Raw genomic sequence first — 22,253 nt, forward strand, 5'->3', positions numbered from 1 at the left:
ATTATTGAAAGCTCTATATTCTGGACACTATTGGTGCATAGATCTATTCTGCAAGCTTTATTTGTGTATAAATCTCTCTTTTTGTTTTCTCCCTACAACTCCTTAGGCTTAGTGTTTAACTTAGTGTTTCCGTGTTTAACACGCAACATCTCTGGTTACTAGAGTTACTGTTGTTACTATCCTTACTTCAAATCAATAATCCCAATGCATTGCCTCTGATAGTAAAGGAATGCTGCCATTCAACGCAGTATGATCCATTCCCAAATGTTTTGACAACATATTACGTAGTTTTCTGGAGACAAGCAGTCTCGTAGTATGTGAAGGATAAAATTGTCATTCAGAGTAGGGAAATGGAGGATAAATAATATATAATACTGTAATGACTGTGAATAAACCCAGTCATTAGTGTTCTTCTTCAAAAATATTAAATGCCTACTATTAAATTAAAAGGCAGCTAATTTGACCAAATGAAACAGGATGCTTCCTAAATCAGAATTTCATCAACACATTGAGGCCTTGAAGATATTATGGAAATGGAGAGATTAACTGTTTTTATAGCTAGGATCCTTTCTTGTTATCATAGGCAGGTTCCAAGCTGCAAGCAGCTCCTTCAAGGGGTGTGTATTGACGAAGGGAGATGGTTAGAGTACAAAGCAATGCGCTTTTTCTTCATGGTGTTTGAGAAAGTCTTCTGCAGTTTCAGCTCCGTGTTGGTTTAGGCTTCACCCCTGTAATTTGAAAATGTACCATGAATTCCATATTGCATGGTCTGATAAGTTCAATGTTTGCATAGGTCCTGAAGCTGCATGGTGACATAATGTACAGGAAAACACTGATTACCAATGATGGCACCTCTCTGGGAGCTGGCACACCGATTGGTTTGGCAGTTGATCCAGCAAGAGGGTAAATTTCCAAAACTGCTGTTGTATTTGCTCATGTGTTCTCTGTATTTTTCTTGTTCTGTGTTTTCAGATTTCATCTTGGATTTGACATGATTTTGTTTCATATTTCTGCAGGATATAATTACTCTTTTTAAGCTGTAAAATAAGAGCATAGCTTCCTAAAGTATTATATAGATGTTAATTCTCCTTAATTTACAATATGCTTGTATAGCACCATTTTTTAATCAAAAAGAATCTCAGAATATTATGACTGTAAAAAAAAATCCCTGAAAAATGGGAACCCTGAATAAAGAGAAGTCCAAAGTCTTTCTGTAAAACATCTTGTGATGTCTGACTCAAGCCTAGTAGAAAGACATATTATATGGGAAAAAGGGCACATGCCAAGAAGCACTAAACATAATTTTGCTGCTTGCTCCCAGAAAGAACAATTTGTCTTTTTTCTGCTCCATCTAGATTTTTTCTGACTCTATAATTTTAACTGAAAATTGAAACCAAACTCACTCTGAAATGTTGCCGCTGTCTGTGAAACAGAATTATTATTCTCCTCCTTTTTTTTTCCAGTCATAATACTCCAGTGCATTTACCTTCTGGTGGTATCATGGGACAATAAATGTGAGGTTATGGATTTCTAAAAATTATTTAAGAGGCATTCCTCTCTTTCATGAGAAGTAGGTGTTTCTCTTTGTTGAGAGAACAGGCATTCTTCTCTTTCTCAAATATGCCCTTTTTCATTGTGGTTTGATTCAGCGTGAGCTCTGTTCAGCATGTGCTGAAGTATTTGACTGGTGGAGAAATTGGTTTTAAGCAAGTGACTCTGGTCCACTGATTTCTCTTGCCAGTTTTGCTAACAAATTGGATGATGTCTTTTTCAGGAAGTTGTATTGGACAGACCAGGGAACTGACAGTGGAGTCCCAGCAAAGATTGCCAGTGCAAACATGGATGGCTCAGGCATACAAACCCTCTTCACTGGCAACCTGGACCATGTAGAGTTCCTTACCATTGACATTAGGGAACAAAAGTTGTACTGGGCTGTCACAAGCACAGGAATGGTAGGAGATATTTTTTAAATAATTACTTCTTTACCTGTCTCTGCATCTGTGGTTCACATGAGTGATTCAGTTACTGCAGTTTTCTCTTATAAATGGGAGTTGCCGGACCAAGCAAAATCTGGATAGCTATTAAATACCAAAAGTATAAGACCAGAAGTCATATACTGCCCACCTTTTTTTCCTACCTTGTACGAAAAGATTTCATGCACAGAAGAGATTTTAGTATCATGTGTTGCATTTTAGTTTTATATTATAACACTGAACTGTTATATAGAAAATGTAATCTTAATCTTTAAAATTATTTCTTAGATTGAGAGAGGCAATGTGGATGGCACAAATCGTGTGACTCTAGTGGTTCATCTTTCCCATCCCTGGGGAGTTGCTGTTTACGGTACATTTCTGTACTATAGTGATCGAGATTACGAAGTAATTGAACGAGTTGACAAGGCCACCGGTGCAAATAAAGTAGTACTGAGAGATAATGTCCCAAGACTGAAGAGTCTACGTGTGTATTACAGAGACAGTGAGTATTTGCTAGAGGAGTGTTTCAGGATATTCAACTTGCTAAAACTCGAACTTTCCTTAGAGACAGAGTGTTTGCTCTTTCAAAGGAAATGCTTTGATTTGGCTTTCAGGAAAAGTGTCAGAAACATTCTGCCTGGTTTTGGTAAAGAGATGCTCCACCTTCTAGTTAAGGCATCCGTTGGCTCATGTAGTTTTACTAAAGTAGTGTTGACTAAGAAATTTTGTTACTTTAGCTTCAAATTTGTTTTATCTGATTGTTGGCCCTATTGATCTTAGATGACAAGAGACCAGTAAACCCATTGCTAACACATCTGTGCTAAAATGTATTAGGATTCAGATCTTTATTTTTATCAGCTGATTGTTAATACTATACAAGTGTATGAATTTGCGTGTACATCCATGGGTGTTTATAATTATACAGTTGAGACTTTTGTTTCGCCATGTATGTCTTTTGCAGATTCTGCTGGTTCCTCAAATGGCTGCAGTAATAATATTGGAGTTTGCCAGCAGCTTTGCCTGCCTGTACCTGGTGGATTATTCTCCTGTGCCTGTGCTACTGGCTTTCAGCTAAATCCTGATAACAGAACCTGTTCCCCATACAGTTCATTTGTAGTTGTTTCTATGCTCTCTGCAATTAAAGGATTTAGTTTAGAGACATCAGATCACTCTGAAGCCATGGTTCCACTGGCAGGAAGAGGTATGTGAATATTATAATAGGAAAAACTCTTGTCATGCCTAGTATTTTGGCGTTTCTTTCTAACGTAGCACGTATTTTAAACAAGATAGTTTATATAAAAAGTCATTAATTTATACTTTTCAAAATATTTCAGGACGAAATGCACTTCATGTGGATGTTCACATGCCTTCTGGTTTCATTTACTGGTGTGACTTCAGTAGCACCGTTTCTTCTCAGAATGCAATACGTAAAATTAAACCTGATGGTTCTTATTTTAGAAATGTTGTTACAAATGGAATAGGACGAAATGGGATCCGTGGCATTGCAATTGACTGGGTAGCAGGTAAGCACAACTCTAATTTAGGAGAATGTTATTCTTTACATATTATAAAGTTTTTAGGCTAACATAAGCAGATTCTAATGGAACTATTTTGAATGGAAGTACCATGGTTCTAACTTGTAATTTGATGGACTTTAAAAGAAAAAGAAGTAATGAATGTCTCTTAGGCTTATATATATATGTGTGAAGGTGAAAATTTATCAGAGAAGATATATAGAGCCTTTTCTCTCCTGATGCTTTAATATTTGTCTTAGAGCTCTCTTCTTGTCTGTACATTTGTACATAGCTGTGTACTACCATTGTGAAAACATGTACCAGAGAAGAATGCACAAAACGTGTCTTATGGCGTTGTAAATAAGAAAACTTTTCATCTACCTTCAGATTGCTGTGTACACATATTATAAGTTATAATGCAGAAAAAATATTTTATCTTTGAACTGTAATTTCCACATGTGCACTTCCTGTTCCTATTAAAACATATTAGAGATTAATTCACATATTAACTCTTCAGAAAGTATTAATCAACGATTGCCATTAATACTTCAGATTCATATATATATGTATACTGTATATATGTTTTGCTAAAGTTCTTCAGTTGATTGATAGGATTGTTGGGATGAGTTTTAGGGTAATCATTTGTTGTAAACACTTAATTTAGTTTCTGTACACAGTCTTGTGCCATAACATGGATTTCATAGTTGTGTGTTTTAAAAGGTAACTGTACTACTGATTCCCATGGCGATCCACGAGGATTTAGAAATTAATTGACTACTGTCAGTTTGGCTGTCATCTTTCTAATTCATTAGATTATAGGCAAACACCTTATGCTTCCAACTACTGATATATTTATGATGGCTATTCATTTTGTGGTTTGGTGTTTTAGCAACTTGTGTTTCTCAGGTATTGATGCTAATATTAACTTTCTCTTTCACTTTTCTGATTTTTTTTTTTTTTTTGTTGTTTTTTGTATACAGGAAATCTTTATTTTACAAATGCATTCCTGACAGAGACTTTTATAGAAGTTTTGCGTTTAAACACAACTTATCGCCGTGTGCTTCTGAAAACTACCATTGACATGCCAAGGCACATTGTGGTTGACCCAAAAAACAGATATCTCTTCTGGGCAGATTATGGGCAAAATCCAAAGATCGAACGTGCTTTTCTTGACTGCACCAACAGAACAGTTCTTGTGTCTGAGGGCATTGTCACACCTCGTGGGTTGGCCATAGATCACAGCAGTGGCCATGTTTACTGGGTGGATGATTCCTTAGATATGATTGCAAGAATTCAGCCTGATGGTGGTGATGTTGAAATTGTACGTTATGGCAGTCGCTATCCTACTCCATATGGTATCACTATCTTTGGCAATTCCATGATCTGGGTGGATCGAAACCTGAAAAAAGTCTTCCAAGCCAGCAAGCAGCCAGGCAATACTGATCAGCCCACAGTAATAAGAGATAACATTAATTGGCTAAGGGATGTTACAATTTACAACAGTAATTTCCAGTCACGTTCACCCCTTGATGTCAACAACAATCCTTGTTTGGACAACAATGGAGGTTGTTCTCACCTCTGTTTTGCCCTCCCTGACATTCAGACACCAAAATGTGGTTGTGCCTTTGGAACACTAGGCAGTGATGGAAAGAGATGTTCCATTTCAACAGATGATTACCTGATTTTTGCTCTTGAGAATGCCCTCAGAAGTATCCACCTGGATCCTGAAAACCACAGTCCTCCCTTCCGCACAGTCAATGTATTAAGAACTGCTGTGGCCCTGGATTTTGACAGCATAAACAACCGAATATATTTTACACAAAGTTATCCTTCAGGAACAGGAAGAATCAGTTATATTAGTATTTACTCAGGAATTGGCTCTCCAACTGTAGTTGCATCTGGTAAGTGCACTGAAATATGGTACAAAGTGATCAGATATTTTAAAAAAGTATCTGCAACAGCTACCACTAGCTCAATAGGTATTTTTTGTGCTAAAGGTCAAGGTCAACCACTTAGTTAAGACGTCTAATAAAATGCTCTTTTTTCTTCCTAATTTTTTTCCTTTTCTGAGATTCTTAATTAATCTTGATCCCAATGAAATGGAAATATAAACCTGGATAGACATTATTCTGTATATAAAATTATACATAATAAATTAAAATTATATGTAATAAATTAATATAATGGAGTGAGGAAGGATTCCTGCTACTTAAAGAATAGCAACCAGAATTTAAATCTAAGTGAATGAAATATCTTTGTAACACTATTATATACCCAGGTCTGCCTGATTCCCAAGTATTACTACTCCAGGTTTTTAAATGGACAGATTTACACTGGTACTAATGGCATTTCAAAGAAGTCTTTGGTATAGCCACATTATAATATTTGAAGAGTGCTGCAGTATCTCAGGAAACTATGCTGAGCTTGTGTGTGTTTGCTTGCATGTGCCTAAGACCTGGGGACTCCAGATGGCATAGCTTTTGACTGGATCAACAACAGAGTTTACTACAGTGACTACCTCAATCAGACCATCAGCTCAATTGCTGTGGATGGATCAAACCGCACAGTGATTGCCCGGGTGCCGCGGCCGAGGGCCATTGTATTAGATCCATGCAGAGGGTATGTGTTACACTTTGCTTTGACTGCAATTTAGACCTTGACAAAGACTGCCAGACACTTCCTATAACCCTAACCCTTTTTCTGTTGTACTCCTTAAATGCTTCAGAAGTATTCTTGCTTCAGTATCAAAACATTTTTTGAGAGGATGGGGGCATTACTGTATGATAGTGTGCTTTTAATTTCATTACCAGTTATACTGCATTGTAATTAAGAAAGATAAGAAAGAGATTAACTGACTTTACTGGATTCACATAGGAGCTGGAAAAAGTTTTCTGAAGTTCACTACGGTGGACCCTAGTGATCCCTCTAGAAGACTCCCTTGTCAATGTGAGCCAAAATAGAGGAAGATCTTTTCCTGTAGTTTTGCAATGCACACTTCAGTGAAGGACACAAGGGTGGAAATATCATTAAAACAGGAGTTTCTGAGTTTTGTTTTATGAAAAAATAATTATGTTACTGACAGATATATGTACTGGACTGACTGGAGTTCAAATGCAAAGATTGAAAGAGCTACACTTGGAGGAAACTTCAGAACACCTATTGTGAGCACAAACTTGGTATGGCCAAATGGACTTACCCTGGACTATGAAGAACAGCAGCTGTACTGGGCTGATGCAAATCTGTATGTATTGGTAATATGCTTGTTGGTTTACATTTGGATAATATTTTAATAGCTCTATTATTTCTTTTTCCTAATTTCTTAGCTGGTTTTCAGCATTTCAGTTGAATTTGGTACTTGACATTTATAGAATGTTAGGAGCTACTTAATAGCGATGTAATGTCAAGTTTTAATATTAATATGAAACTACTGTGCAATAAGGAGTTATATTATGTCAGAGTGTGGATTTTGTTCTCTGCTTTATGCACTTGTACCCACTGTCAATTTGTTTCTCTTACATGCAATGCAGGACTTTCATAAGTGTCTTCTTCAACAAATGCAATCCCAGTACAGGGATTGTACAGTATTCATTGCTCATGGTTAATGCCTGTCACCTTTGGAATTTGGCCTGATATTCTTGCTGTTGCCTACCAGGCAGAGCTCTACCCTTGAATTTATGCCACAGAATTTCTTCCATCAGCAGGAAAGTTTTCAAAATTGGTTTAATTTTCTAAACATTCAAATTCACCCATAGTCTCAGAGAAACCACTGCAACAATCAGACCTTTCCTCTCTGGTTCCTTCAGCATAGAAGTTCTTTTTCAGACTACTTTGTTGTATCAGGAGAATGTTCTCTGTAATGTAATAAATCCCATGGCCTGTGTCTCTATGGAATCCTCTGGGAAGAAGGTGGCTGTTTGGGTTTATCTGCATGCAGGAGGGCAAGGCATTTGTAATGGGATGTCTATTTTAAGAGGAATTCAGATTGTCAAATGAAACATACACTTTTCTGTTACAAACTCTAGTTATTGGAGGTAGGGGAGCAGAGCAGCACCTAAGATATTGGTGAACTTTACTGAAATATGCTGCATGACAGTTGCCAGACTAATTAGGGCATGATTTTATACCTAAGTTAAAAGACTTCTTTCCTTTAAAATGTAGTAATTTCTTTGTTATTGTAGGCAGAAGATTGAGAGATGCACTCTCACTGGTACAAATCGTGAGGTAATTGTTAGCACGGTTCTGCATCCATTTGCAATGACAGTGTTTGATCAGCACATATATTGGACAGACTGGAACACACGAAGCATTTATAGAGCTAATAAGTATGATGGTTCAGATCAGATTGTAATGATCATGAATCTTCCACAAAGACCAATGGATATTCATGTCTGGGCAAAAAGTAAGCAGCAGCAGTGTATGAACCCTTGCAACCAGTTCAATGGTGGCTGCAGTCACATCTGCGCACCAGGTAAGCTGTTATGATTGATGACTGTAAGTTATTACTGTTGCCTGTATTAGAGTTTAGACAATAGCAATTCTAGTCACATGGGGACAGCTGAAATATTTCTTAATGTTCACAAATTTGTAATACCTATTTGTAATACCTATAAGTGCAATCAAAATTATTACCATTTAAGACCATGGTATTTCACCAACACACCCAGTTGTGTCTGAGAATCCTCACAAGTAAAAATTACTTCTCTAACTTAAACTAAAACATTGTTTTCTTGGGTTTAAAACTTTCCTTGTATGAGACATAAAGTAAATACTGCAGGATATGCTTACCTTCAGAGTATATACACTTAGTGTATACTGATCAGATGTTTCCTACAAGACATTTAAAAAATTTATGGTTGCTATTTCCGTATTACGTAAGTGTTACAGAGCTGTTTCATGTATTGTTGATGTTTGGAAGTTTTGATCCTTGACTTTGAAAAAGTCATTCAGTGCCTGTTTTCATTTGTAGCATCTTAAATACCATTAAAAATCCATCTTGCCTGAAAACAACTAAACTTCTCATTAATTTTGAGAAGAGCAGTTTGTCTGTTGCAAGATATTGTGAACAACTCTCTTGATTTTGAGGGATAAAGTCTCAGTGGGTATAGCTGTGATATTTGAAAGCATCAGATGCCATCTTGCAGCCACTAAAAAGGCATTTGGACAGCAAGCAAGTATTAAGATACTCCAAATTTTGATTTCAGTTCCTCTAAGGAACTCTGAAATAACTTTCATGAGTTTTAATGCATTTGCATATGCTTAACTGAGATAAAAGTCTGGTGAAGTCACCACACTACTATCTAAGTAAATAGATCATATAGGAATTATGAAAATTTCTTTGCCTTTTCCAGTGTTACCACTATGAAAACTTTAATGGAATCCTGTATAAAACATCAATGTTAAATTTGTTTCCTTTTTTTTGTGTCCTATATTTATTTTTTAAACTGTCAAACATAAATTTAGGTCCAGCTGGTGCAGAATGTCAGTGCCCCTCTGAAGGACGCTGGTATTTAGCCAATAACAACAAGCACTGTATCGTGGATAATGGTACCAGGTGTGATACTGGCTTCTTCACATGCCTTAATGGACATTGTATCTCTGAGCGGTGGAAATGTGACAATGACAATGATTGTGGTGATGGCAGTGATGAGTTGGAAAGTGTGTGTGGTAAGCATTTAAAATAACTGCTTTAGAAAGTATGCTCTGTCTTGCCTGTTCTGTAGTCTCTACTATTTTCATGGCTTTATGATCATGGATCTTATGGCTGTAGTTTGGAAACAATCCCTTGCTTGCTCACAGATTTGAGATCTGAATGGCTAGTGGTTTGTTTAGAATCCTGAAGCATTGTAGTATTGAATTTTTGTCATGTATAGCCGATTTCTATTTTTTAATTCAAATATGTATTTTACTTTTCATGCAGTCCGTTTTGCAGCTGTGTTTGCCCTGGCAGGTAAAAATATTGTGATTTTACTTGTTACTTTTTTAGAGAACTTATATATATTTTATCCACATTTTTTTCTTTTTAATATTCTGCAGCTTTCCATACTTGTCAGCCAACAGCTTTCACCTGTAGCAATGGGCGCTGCGTACCCTATCATTACCGCTGTGATCACTACAATGACTGTGGAGATAACAGTGATGAGCTTGGCTGCTTGTTTAGAACCTGTGACTCCCACACAGAATTTGCTTGCAATAATGGAAGGTGTATATCCCTTCAGTATGTCTGCAATGGAGTAAACAACTGCTATGACAATGGCACATCAGATGAGAGGAATTGTCGTAAGTTGAGCCTTAGTACCTAGTGTCTATTTGAGTCTGACTTTCTAGACAAAGGAAGAGGGAAATGTGGTTTTATGTGAAGAAATCTGACAAAATCAGCAAAAAGGACAAAAGTTTTTAAAATTTACATTACAGGTACTGTTTAGTGTTATTTGAAGCAAACAGAATTGCTAAGTCATGTTCTGGAACACCCTAAGATATTACATAGTAAATGCTGCTTTAAGTAGTCTGCCTTGAAGCAAAAAATGCTCTTGAAGTATGTGATGTTAATTCTTGTGAGTAATCCCATGGTTTACAAAAAGATTATTTCAGATAACTTGGATTCAGGGTTTATATTTTTGCAAGATTAGCCTGGAATTTGACAATGGCTTTTTACTTTGTGTCATGCTATATTAATTATATTATATTTAATAATTGGGAGTGTATATTGTGATCCCATAATGGTACAGTTTAAAATTATATGGCTTGTAAAAGTTATCAGTTATATTTTATTTCTTTAAGATGTAAACTGTTCAATATTGGCTACTTTTGCAGATCATGAAAATAACAGCATAACAGTATTTGAAATAGCTCTAAAACACTTTTGCTTTTTTCCTCCCTCCTTAAAGCGGAGCGTACGTGCCAGTCTGGTTTTACAAAATGTCAAAGCACAAATATTTGCATTCCTCGAACGTATTTGTGTGATGGTGATAATGACTGTGGAGATATGAGTGATGAGAGTCCTACTCACTGTGGTAAGTTAAGAGAGTTAAGAGGGCCTTTGTTACTTCTCTGATACTTCTGTTATTTCTTCCACTGCTCTTTTCTTTTAATATAACTCCAACTTCTCAAAACATCTACTTTTGTAATAGTGAAGATATATGTGCATGGTACTATTAACTTCTAATTATCTAAATAATGCTTTTATAGGATAAAAAAGATGATACATTTTTGCAAAGTTTTAATATAGCATTTGAGGATTGCTCCTTTTGCTTATTTTGGTCTGTATTTTTTATTGTTGTACAAGGTGCTTGGCACTTCAGTATTAGAGAGAGCTATCTTTTTCCATAACTTTAAGATTAGAATATTTTTCCTTTAACTGAATGAATTTGTCTATGGTCTCAAATTTCTTTTAGCTCTTTCGTGTGGTTATGTATTCTTTAGCATATGATTCGTTGTTCATTGTACCTTCCAGCTAGGATATGGAAGTGCCTAGTTTTCAATCAACCTTAATTTCAAACAAGATTAACTTTGCTAGGACACTTTTATTAGGTAGAAGTTAGGTAGTACTTTTCCTATATAAAATACTATGCATCAATTTATAAAACATAATGGTTATTTTCTGGTTGTGATTTACTTTTAATATTGCCTGAGTAGATTATTTCTGCTTTCATGCTTTTTCCCAAAGGCATGTGCCTTGAATTAACTATGCCACAGTTTTTCTAATATGAGTTCAATTTTTGTAGCCAGAATGTGGCCACTTTTATCTATGGGCACCAGTGTGTTAAGAATATGTGGCTATAGTGAGCCTTGTTCTGCTTGTCAAAGGTGTGCTTTGTTCCTTCTACTGTTTATGTCTCTGCTGAATTACTTAAATTGGAAAGTGGTGAAGGGCAAGGAAGAGGGAGAGAGAGAATGAGAGATGAAAGAAACACCAAGATGTTAATGAGCAATAGTTAACTGTCTTTGATTTCCATCATTAAAGGCACAAGGAAAAGCAAGTTAAAAGGCCAGACTGAATCCTTCTGGTGTTTTGAAACCACCAGAGGGTACAGGAAAGTATTGGTGACTACTGAAGAAGTCGTTGAAACCCCCTATACATTCCAGGATCAAGGGGCTTGGCTGAAGTGCACAGAGTACTTGCTAGAACTACTCGGTGTTATGGTTTGTTCTTCACTGCCATTAAGAAAAGATTCCTAATCAGCAAGTGAAGAAAAATTGGCAGGAGGGAAATTCTCTACCATGAGATACTACTTCCTTAGTGCACATTTTGATTTCTTGTAAAGCACTGAATCTGTTATGCCTGGTTTGAGCACTGGAAAAATGAGCATGCTGGAATATGGTCATTTTCCTGTGAATATATCTTGAGTATAAATGTAGAACATACATAGAGTTGCTTCATGCAATCCTATGTCCAGGGCAAAGTCTGTGAAATACTCACAGTGATACACATGCCCAGGGAGAAAAGCCCAATTTTTGCATTCAAATATCAAGCTAGTTTGTACAATGAACTCTTTCCAGACAGGCTAGCATAATTTTTTCTCTTTCTTTCTTGGGGACTATTTTTTTTTTTTCTTTTGCATAACATGGACTCAAAAGCAACTTAAGTTGGAATGTTAGCAGAATAAAAAGTCATGCATAGGTTTTTTCTTCCAGTCTCTCTGACTTGTACAAATAGTGAGTTTCGTTGTACATCGGGACGTTGTATTCCTTCTCATTGGTACTGTGATCAAGGAATAGACTGTGCTGATGGCTCTGATGAGCCTGCCTCCTGTGGTAAGTCTGCACTCAGAAGATACAGCATGGGGGGGTTATGGAAAATCAGTAGTTTGTCTCGTAGGCAGAAGCTTTAATCCAGACCAGGTGGAAAATAAGTATCCTCTGAGCTTTATTCACTGTCTCTAATCTGAGTCACTGAGTAATTTGAGTTTTAAATACTTAAAGCTGTGTATGGAATATGAAGGTTTTAGTTGCAACAACTGATTGCTTTTAATGTGATTACTCTTAATGTATACCCTCATATCTCTATGAGACTATGATGGTAGTGAATCAAATGGCAAAAAAATAGCAAGTATTTTGGTATTATTTTGCATGTAAAACAGATGTCATGCTGTACAGAAAGTGTGCATGCAGTGTTACATTTGGGCAAAAAGGGAATGTGGAGTGCAGGGGGACAGTGTTGACACAGTATGGGTATAGTATTACAGTAAACAAATCCTGGATGTACAATAGAAACTGATGAGAATAAGCAGAGGAGTAGGGCAGGAGGTGAAAAAAACAGTGATCTCCAGGGAAGAAGAGAAGGACTTAACTGAAGTCACTGACAATTGATATTATAACTATATATATTATATTATTATATATATATATATATATATATATATATATATATATATATATATATATATATATATATATATATATATATATATATATATATATATATATAATTATATATATTATAACTATAATTGATATTATAGTTATTATTCTCTCTGTAAAAGTCAGAATAACACAAGGCAAGATTCTTCTATGGTTTCAGCATGGCTGGTAGCTCACTTTGCACGTTATTGGACTTGCACCTTTAGCTTAAGAAAATGTTTTGCATCTTAACTATTTTACAATTAAGCTTCAATTTCACATTTCACTGTCATAAGCTTCTCCCTGAAATACAGTCCTCAGTACATTTAATGGCAGTGCAGGTTAGTTTAACAAGCACAGTGATTGTGTTAATTTTTAAGTGCCCCAAATGCGGACTTGTTCAAGCGACCAGTTCAGATGCGATGATGGCAGATGTATCCCAGCGACGTGGATCTGTGATGGTGATAATGACTGTGGGGACATGAGTGATGAGGATCAAAGACACAACTGTGGTAGGTGGTTAACACATGTAGATACTGCACTTTGTCCTGCAGGTGTTTTTTAGAAAATAACCAACCCCCAAACTCTCACCCATGGCAAATTTTTCTACTCCATAAACATGCACATTAAGCATGAGGTACAATCTTCCTCTACCTTAATTTTCATGATATTGAGTCAAAATTGAATGTTTTAGTGGTAAAAAATCCAACAAAACATTGTTCTAATTTTGCAATTGTTCCCCTTTGAATTGTTGAGTTGAAATGGAGATGTAATTAACCTGGGTTGTGGGTGTGATCTGGGCAGCTAGAGCAGTTTCAGTAGAGATGCTTCCTGGTGATCATGCATTGCATCTTATGCATATTAATCCATAGCCACATGTTTGTGGCTTAATATCTTTAAAACCTAGTGAACAAAGTAAGCATATCTGTTCAGAGGGTGAACAAAGGGGAGGATTTTCACCAAGCCTGGTCCTGATTCTTTTGAGAACAGCTGGTTATTCTTCTAGTCCCTGCCCTTATAGTATTGCTTCCTCTGCTTGCTGTCTGGAGCCCAGAGTACCTTGAATGAAATAGGGAATAGAGGCTGTTCAGCTCCCAGAAAATATGTTTGAAAAAGCTTATTTGAGAATCCAGTAACATGCAGATTTCTGCACATGTCAGCATTGCCTAAGGAATGCTTTGGTTCCCAGTCAACCTCCACAAAGAGCAATGTACAGTTTTATAAATGAGAAAGTACAGTGGGTATCTATCTCTGCATGTGCAGCAGGGCATGGCTCTATTGTGGATTATGGGTGGATATGCAGACTGTTTGTGTGGGTGATGGAGGAGGGTGTCACATACACAAAGTGTAACTTGGTTAGTGAATGTGCTTTTCCTTCAGCAAACCGCAACTGCACAGCAGCAGAGTTCACTTGTGCCAACAATCGACCCCCACTCAGGAGGTGCATTCCTCGGGCATGGGTCTGTGATGGTGATGCTGACTGCAGTGATGCTCTTGATGAACACCAGAACTGCACACGAAGATCTTGCACAGAAAATGAGTTTACCTGTAGTAATGGCTTGTGCATTCGTAACACATACAGGTTTGTAACTACCCAAGAAACTATAGAAATTCCCAAAATTGCTTATTGTGAAGGAGCTAATTCAACCTTTTTTTCACACCATTTAGCTGTAATTAGATCTACATATTGTAATGAAACTATTTTTCTGCTCTGCATTTGTGCATTAGCTTTGAGTTGAAGATGCTCTAGAATTTTCTGTTAATGTTCCCATTGCTCACCATTAGCATTTAATCCTTCTTATTTTTACTAGTAACCTCTCCTGGGGTGATTCTGTTCAGCCTGTAATGCATATGGGGAATATTAGCAGGACTCACAGAATCAGACTATATAATATGACCTCAGTTTCTGAAAGTCTCTTTTGTTGGAGCCAAAGATATTGACTTTCTTTGGAAATTGGGAGAGTGTGTCTATCCACCTGCCCTGGAGACAGTGATTGCCTCCTTATATTTGAAGAGAGTGTTCATTCTTCTTCAGATGTGATAGGCGGAATGACTGTGGTGACAGCAGTGATGAAAGAGGATGCATCTATGAACCATGTCAACAGCACCAGTTTACTTGTCAGAATGGGCGCTGCATTTCCAAAGCCTATATCTGTGATGGAGATAATGACTGTGGTGATGAATCTGATGAGCTGGAACATCTCTGTACCACACCAGAAGCGACCTGCTCTCCCCATCATTTTAAATGTGACAATGGAAACTGCATTGAGCTGGTTAAAGTCTGCAATCGGTTGGATGATTGCTTAGACAACAGCGATGAAAAAGGATGTGGTATGTATAGATTTATTTGTACTGCCTAATTGAAAAATCCTAGGCACCTTTGAAAAAATACACTCTTAAGACAATCCTTTAATTCCAATCATATCTATTCCATGGCTGTTCTTCAGAGAATAAAATTATAAGAAATGCATATTTAATTTTTTTTTGCTTTAACTCATTATATACTCTTTTAACTGACTGTCATGATGAGCTAATGGTAGAAACAAAATATACATTGTTATGCATTGCCCCTTGCATTTCCAAAATATGCTGTAGTCCATACTTTGCACTTGATGTTTTGTGACAGACTTCAGAGGTGGTAGAATAATTTTATTTTAGATTATGTTGTTTCCTTTTTTCCTTTATTGCAGCAGCACACATCCACATTCAGCATTTTCAGGGGATAGCAAGGAGAGACAGAGTACATTGGAAAGTGGCTACACTATTATTCTGCTAGCTGGCTCCTTGAATAGAACTCCTTTCCTTCCCCAGGTGTAAATGAATGCAATGACCCTTCAATCAGTGGATGTGATCATGACTGTACAGACACACAGACAAGTTTCTACTGTTCTTGTCATCCTGGATACAAACTTATGTCTGATAAACGGACTTGTGATGATATTGATGAGTGCAATGAAACTCCATCAGTATGTAGCCAGATTTGTGAGAACACAGCTGGCTCCTACATCTGTAAGTGTGCCCCAGGCTATATCCGGGAGCCTGATGGAAAAAGTTGCCGACAAAATAGTAATATCTCCCCATACCTTATTTTTAGCAACCGTTACTATCTGAGAAATCTCACAGCAGATGGCCAATCTTACTCTCTCATTTTGCAAGGACTGAGAAATGTGGTGGCACTGGACTTTGACAGGGTGGAAAAGAGGTTATACTGGATTGATGTGGGGAGGAATGTCATTGAACGAATGTTCCTAAATGGAACAAATAAGGAGGCAGTGATAAGTGATGATGTGCCCAACGGGGAAGGTATCGCTGTTGACTGGGTTGGCAGGTAAGAAAATACATTTTTTGTCTTTCTGGGCTACTGAAGAAATGATGTGTAAAGGAGTTTATCTTAGGGGTTTTTTTTCCCACTCCATATTATATTACTGATGAGTACTGAAATAGTTTGGGTTGTGGATGCAGTGTTATACATCTGCTCTGAAATTATCAGCATCTCAAACATACTTAAATTACTCTTATATGTAGTATACTGAAGTTCTGTCAGATTTACTCTCTCACCAGTTGTTTGCTAGAAGTTGTTGGGATTGGCATGCAGGTTTCACTCTGCATAAACAAAATATTGTAACAGGTAACTAGATTCCAGTGAAGTAAGTAATGAAATTTAGCGCCTTTACCAATGTGAAGAGCATGTGTCTTTTCCTCTTGAAAAATGCAGCTTTAACTGACACACTCAAACAACATGATCCACATAATTTTCTGTCAGGAGTCCCGCATATAGGTGAGGTAATTGGAAAACACATCTCATTATGGTCAATTTTTAATGGCCTGCAGTGTTTCAAAAAGTAGTCTGATTTACTGCCACAGAACCTCTGTCATTATGCAGTGGCCACTCTGACAGTGGTCTTGCTGTGTTTTATCTTGCTTTCCAAGGGCAGTAATATAAGTACAGAAAGTTTAAATAACATGGATCAGACTGTAAACCAATAAGAATTGTTCAAAAAGTCACTTTTGGACCTTAATATGTCCATATAATAGTTTTTACTTTTGTAAACACTTTGTCTCTAAACCTAGTGATAATTAATGTTGCCAGCAGCCCCAAATGCTTTATGATTCATGAGAGGTGATAAAGCAAAAGGCAAATTTTAGCTGATGTGGTCCTACTTCTTCATTTCTAATACAGGTTTTGAATTATTACAACTGCCATTAGTTATGTCTTCAGTCAGTTCTTGTTTGGGTGTTCCAGGCAGGCTGAAGGACAGTACAATGGTTATATTTTTCTGCTTGTTTTCAGAGCAGATAGAGGATTAAAGGATACCATGAGATGTAGGTTAGAGAAGACTATTTTCCCCTCTTCCCTGGTGGGAATGGTACTACTTCGGGTGATGAAGGCAGAATTACATCTGTCAGACTATTTCTGGAATGACACTGTGGGTGCTGGAGCTGACGCTCTGCAGAGAATTTCAAAGTATCCTGCTGTAGATCTGATTGAATTTAATGCTTTGCTTTGACACAGGATTTTAAAAAATCATCCCTTCTTCTTGTATGATTTCTTTGCTTACAGCTGTGTATAATTCCCAGGAAAAGTAATAGAAGTGTTAGAAAATTCTAGAGTGTCAAACTACTTAGGACATTTCTACCTGTTTGATCAGAGTAGAGGTGGCAGCATGGAATGGTTGAGGATTCTCTGCAATGCCTTACAGCCCTGGTCACAGTCCATTGCACTGCATGTCTGTTTTCCTGCTCCTGGCCATTGTTGGTAGGACAGAAATGGAAGAGTGGTTTAGGAATTTGTAGGCAAATGACATGTTATTATTCCACTGGGTACCTGCAAGTTTGAATCTGGCAGCACTGATTGTGGTTACAAAGGGAATAGGGCAGCCTGGAGCATGGTGTAGAAGAGATGTCACTGAAGTATACGTTCCTTGTGGATACATTGCTTGTGTATGTGAATCCAGTGAATACATTTCTTCTAGGAGAAAAATAATTAAAGATGGTGTGAAGCATAATAAGGGGAAAATATATATTTAATAAATTAACTCTAAAATATTTCAGAAAATTGTACTGGGTAGATGCCTACCGAGATTGTCTCTATGTCTCTGAACTTGATGGAAGATTCCGGAAAAAACTGCTGGATCGGTGTGTGGATGCCAACAATACTTTCTGCTTTCAGTATCCCAGAGCAATTGTTGTTCATCCAAAATATGGGTATGACCTTTCAAGAGTCCTTTTCCTTTCTTTTGTGAATAATTTTACACTGTTCTGAAAATCTGAAGTAAATTTGGGCCGTTTGCATTTAGATTTCTCTGGTGTTAGTTGCAGCTTAGGAAAAACAGTAGCTTGCCTGTTGTGGGTGTATATGCATGGCTCTCAGCTACCGTTGAAAGTGACACTTGGTTCTGTATGGACTAGAAAGTTCTGATTGCAAGGCTAAAGAGGTTGATAGAAGTGTGTATGGCTTGCTAGATATTGGGACTTACTGAATTCAATTGTGATTGCACAACTGTCTGCTGTGGCAGTTAAACGAAGAAATATATTAGCTTTCTTCTTCCTCAATCTCTGCTTTAGATCTGTGGCAGGAAATACTGTATTTGAGGCATGGCTTCTAATATTTACTTCAGCAATACTAACTCTAAGTATTGATTTGAACAGACAGATCTACTGGACAGACTGGGCAGATCGAGCCTATATTGGACGAGCTGGCATGGATGGCAAGGAGAAGACTGTGATCATCTCTACAAAGTTAGAGTGGCCCAATGGACTTACCATAGATTATACCAATGACAAGCTCTACTGGACTGATGCCCATCTAAATTATATTGAGTATGTACACAGAAAATCTTAAAAAAACTATATGATCACTCATGTCAGATTATGATGGGAGAATTTATAGGTGCTGTAAAAATAATGTGTATTTCTGTCCACTGACTCTTACAGAAAACTGAAGTCAAAATGTCTGGAGTAGTAGATGATATGGATCATTAGATGACACAGTAACTGAGTTGCTACATTCATTGAAAATTGTCAGAAAGTTGCAGTGAAAAGGCTCACACTCTGTACTAAAATATGTAACTTCTCTATATCTAGTTATACAACCTGAACCAAAGCAAAATTGACTATATAATCCCTATTTTTAAAATTCTCTTGTTTCTGCTTATAGATAAGAATTTAGCTGTAACTAAACTAGTTATGTGCTATTAAGTTGTATACAAACCTTTAGAAGATGTCTGAATGTCCATAAGTATGATATGGAATTTCCTGTTGGCAAATGGGATTTTTCTGTCAATCAAGAAAAATTTATACATTGCTTCTAGTACTATAAAATTCCCACCTAAATAGCAGTAAAAATGAATAATAGTTATGTAAGTATTTCAATTATTTTGAAATACATGATACTGAAATACTTTGAAAGCAATAATTTGTATTTATATGAGTGTTCATATTTGTATTCATATTTACATGCATATTTGAATTTATATTTGTATTTACTTCTATTCTTCTCTACATTAATTCTTCTGGCAGCCTTTTCTATGATAAAGTATTAAAGATGTATTTTTAAAAATGTGATTTAATTATATGTATGTTTCTCTCTCTCTCTCTCTCTTGTATTTCATAATTTCCCCATATAGCAAGGTGATAGTAAAAATGTAAAATCTTGTCAAAGATAGCTCAGCCAAGGAAGCTCTAAATCAGAAAGACATGTAAAATTTAGGAATATAGGAAGCATATTGTTGTCTTCAGTGTTCCATTATTAACAGTGAGTCATCTAGGCAAGCTAGTCTCTTTTGTGACAAAAATAACTTGCTGTTAAGGCAATAAATGTGCGAAATTTCAATGTTCTAGCTAATGTGCTTCTATTTCAGTGAATGTCACTCTATTCCATTTATTTCCCTGAAATAACCTGTTTTACTTTCTACCATAAACTAAAATGAGTTTGCTAAGGATGATGATCTGTCTTTAGGGAATAAAGAAGCCTCAATTCTACATTGTATGTTTCTGGTCATCAATAATGAAGGGCCATAAGCATACGTAATACGTGAAGAGAAAAGATGGAAAAAAGTTTTAGCATTTATCTGAATGTTTTGCACAAATTTTTCTTTGTGGAGGTACTCTGACCTGGATGGACATCATCGTCACACGGTATATGATGGGACTCTACCTCATCCATTTGCAATAACAGTTTTTGAAGACACAATATATTGGACTGACTGGAACACACGGACAGTTGAAAAAGGGAATAAATATGATGGATCAGAAAGGACTGTTCTTGTGAATACCACGCACAGACCATTTGACATTCATGTTTACCATCCATACAGACAACCATTTGGTGAGAAAACAGAATTAGATTCATGTTTAGAGGGTCAGCTCTTGTCTGGGGATTAGTTGTAAAGGACCCTGAGTTTTTTGCCTTTGCTGAGGGGAATAAAATGCAGAATGTAAATGTTGGCATCTACTTTGCATTTATAAATTGCCTTTTCCTTGAAAAGCAATGGCTGGTAATGCATAATTTTAAATAAGTTTCCAAAACATCCTGGCTTAATAGCATAGATTTCACTATGAAATGACATATTTCTCCTATGAAGTGCCTGCTTATCTAGGTTTTTGATTTCAACCTCTTACATTTAAGGTTTCAAGACAGAATTAAAGAAATCTATTGTAGATTGAAACCTTTATGTTATGAAATTTATGAAGTATGGTAATATTTATTCTTCTGTTTTACCAGTTAATAATCCTTGTGGCACCAATAATGGTGGCTGTTCCCACCTTTGCCTAATAAAAAATGGTGGTCAGGGGTTTTCCTGTGAATGTCCTGATAACTTCATGGTCATACAGTTCGGCAATACAGCCCACTGCCTTCCAATGTGCTCTAGCACCCAGTTTCTCTGTGCAGACACTGAGAGGTAAGTCCACCGCACCACCACTTCTCACCACTGTTTTTAAGCACATATTTTACAGTTTAGTCTGTTCAAAAGGGCAGGAAGTTAGGGATTCCTTCTGTTCCCATTATGAGTTTGTGACGTGCTTGCAGAGAAAAGGAAAAGACAGGAAGACAGGCTTTCATTTTGAAAAAATACTTCTAGGCTGGTTCCTTGTGTAGTACTTTTTTTCCTGTTATAGGCATTGCTAATGTAGCAAAGTTTGAATTGTTAGAAACATGTACCTCCAGAAACCATTTCTTGTTGAATTCTCAAATCTGGAACCTTTTTTTTTTTTTAAATATCTTTTACTGTGTATCTGTTTCTGCCAAATATATGCTGTCTGCCAGCATATGGCCCAGGAAAGCCATTTAGCTGATGGGAGGGCACATTTATAACCCCTTTTACTAAGACAGCAGTGGAGGAAGAGGAATGTTGATATAAGAGCTTTTGTACTGATGTATCACCCTGGAGCCTATGAGGCAGGTGTGCTTATTGGGTTGCCTTTTGAAGCAGTGTTATAATGATAACCACTAGTGAACTTTTTGTGCTAAAGTTTGGGTGAATTATTGAAATATTTACCTCATTAAAAATCCTGTTGGAGATTGATCTAAAAAAATCAGAGAGGATTACCACAAATAAACATAAAATTACATCTTTATTATTTTCTGTGAACTTCCTTCTAGAGATGTACCAAGATCATCTGTTGATCATCTGTTTCTGGTGACAGTTTTCTGGCATATTTTATTAGCATTTGACATGTGAAATATAATACATAAAATTCAAGATGTTTTGGATGTTTCAAGAAATGACACTAAGACAAGACTGTCTTTTGTGCTGTGAAAGAATGATTGTACATCGGTAAAACCATATACTCAACAAAGAGCACACTGTTTTCTCTTTGTAGGTGTATTCCCATCTGGTGGAAATGTGATGGACAGAGGGACTGTCGAGATGGCTCTGATGAGCCCCCAACCTGTCCACACCGGTACTGTCCTGTGGGGCAGTTCCAGTGTAATGATGGGAACTGCACAAGTTCACATTTCTTGTGCAATACCCTGCCAGATTGCCATGACAGATCAGACGAAGATCCTGTACTTTGTGGTATGTTCCAACAAATAAATTGAAGTGTTTTGCTGGTATAAAACACGTAATTGACATATAAATTTCATAATCACTGTCCCTTTTTCAAAGATGACAAGGTGACATAGACAGATGCAGTCTTTTCTAGTCTTGCACCTGCTGGAGCCATTCACCTCAGTGCAAGCAGGATAGAAGAGAGCAAAAATGTACTATATCCAAACATAAACACTTTCTATACCTTCAAGACAGATTTGCACTGAGGTAAATTACCATCTGAGGTATAAAATATTAGAAACAGGACTCACTTTGTTTTGCTCTGAGTAGAGCCATTGTGATTATGAAGAATCTAAGGCTTCCTAATGCCCAGGTCAGTCTAAGAGGCGTGCTAATTTTCCCCCTATTCTACTTTGTGTGGTGGGACAAAATGATAC

General features: G+C 36.8%; 1 protein-coding gene across 1 annotated transcript in view; it reads left to right on the forward strand.

The window, feature by feature from the left end:
• The window catches only part of LRP2 (LDL receptor related protein 2), a 107,223-nt gene that overhangs the window by 58,495 nt on the left and 26,475 nt on the right, over positions 1 to 22,253 (forward strand). The window contains exons 34-55 of the mRNA XM_056495832.1: positions 794 to 903; positions 1,775 to 1,952; positions 2,262 to 2,475; positions 2,935 to 3,174; positions 3,308 to 3,496; positions 4,468 to 5,388; positions 5,941 to 6,106; positions 6,570 to 6,728; positions 7,666 to 7,955; positions 8,948 to 9,151; positions 9,521 to 9,763; positions 10,372 to 10,497; positions 12,119 to 12,238; positions 13,204 to 13,335; positions 14,204 to 14,405; positions 14,859 to 15,154; positions 15,635 to 16,151; positions 17,876 to 18,028; positions 18,473 to 18,643; positions 19,927 to 20,150; positions 20,547 to 20,724; positions 21,647 to 21,843. Of these exons, the coding sequence (XP_056351807.1) occupies positions 794 to 903; positions 1,775 to 1,952; positions 2,262 to 2,475; positions 2,935 to 3,174; positions 3,308 to 3,496; positions 4,468 to 5,388; positions 5,941 to 6,106; positions 6,570 to 6,728; positions 7,666 to 7,955; positions 8,948 to 9,151; positions 9,521 to 9,763; positions 10,372 to 10,497; positions 12,119 to 12,238; positions 13,204 to 13,335; positions 14,204 to 14,405; positions 14,859 to 15,154; positions 15,635 to 16,151; positions 17,876 to 18,028; positions 18,473 to 18,643; positions 19,927 to 20,150; positions 20,547 to 20,724; positions 21,647 to 21,843 (5,230 nt within the window). The remainder of the gene's footprint in view (positions 1 to 793; positions 904 to 1,774; positions 1,953 to 2,261; positions 2,476 to 2,934; positions 3,175 to 3,307; positions 3,497 to 4,467; positions 5,389 to 5,940; positions 6,107 to 6,569; positions 6,729 to 7,665; positions 7,956 to 8,947; positions 9,152 to 9,520; positions 9,764 to 10,371; positions 10,498 to 12,118; positions 12,239 to 13,203; positions 13,336 to 14,203; positions 14,406 to 14,858; positions 15,155 to 15,634; positions 16,152 to 17,875; positions 18,029 to 18,472; positions 18,644 to 19,926; positions 20,151 to 20,546; positions 20,725 to 21,646; positions 21,844 to 22,253) is intronic.

The sequence above is a fragment of the Oenanthe melanoleuca genome, chromosome 7 (assembly GCF_029582105.1).
Source record: "Oenanthe melanoleuca isolate GR-GAL-2019-014 chromosome 7, OMel1.0, whole genome shotgun sequence".
NCBI lineage: Eukaryota > Metazoa > Chordata > Aves > Passeriformes > Muscicapidae > Oenanthe > Oenanthe melanoleuca.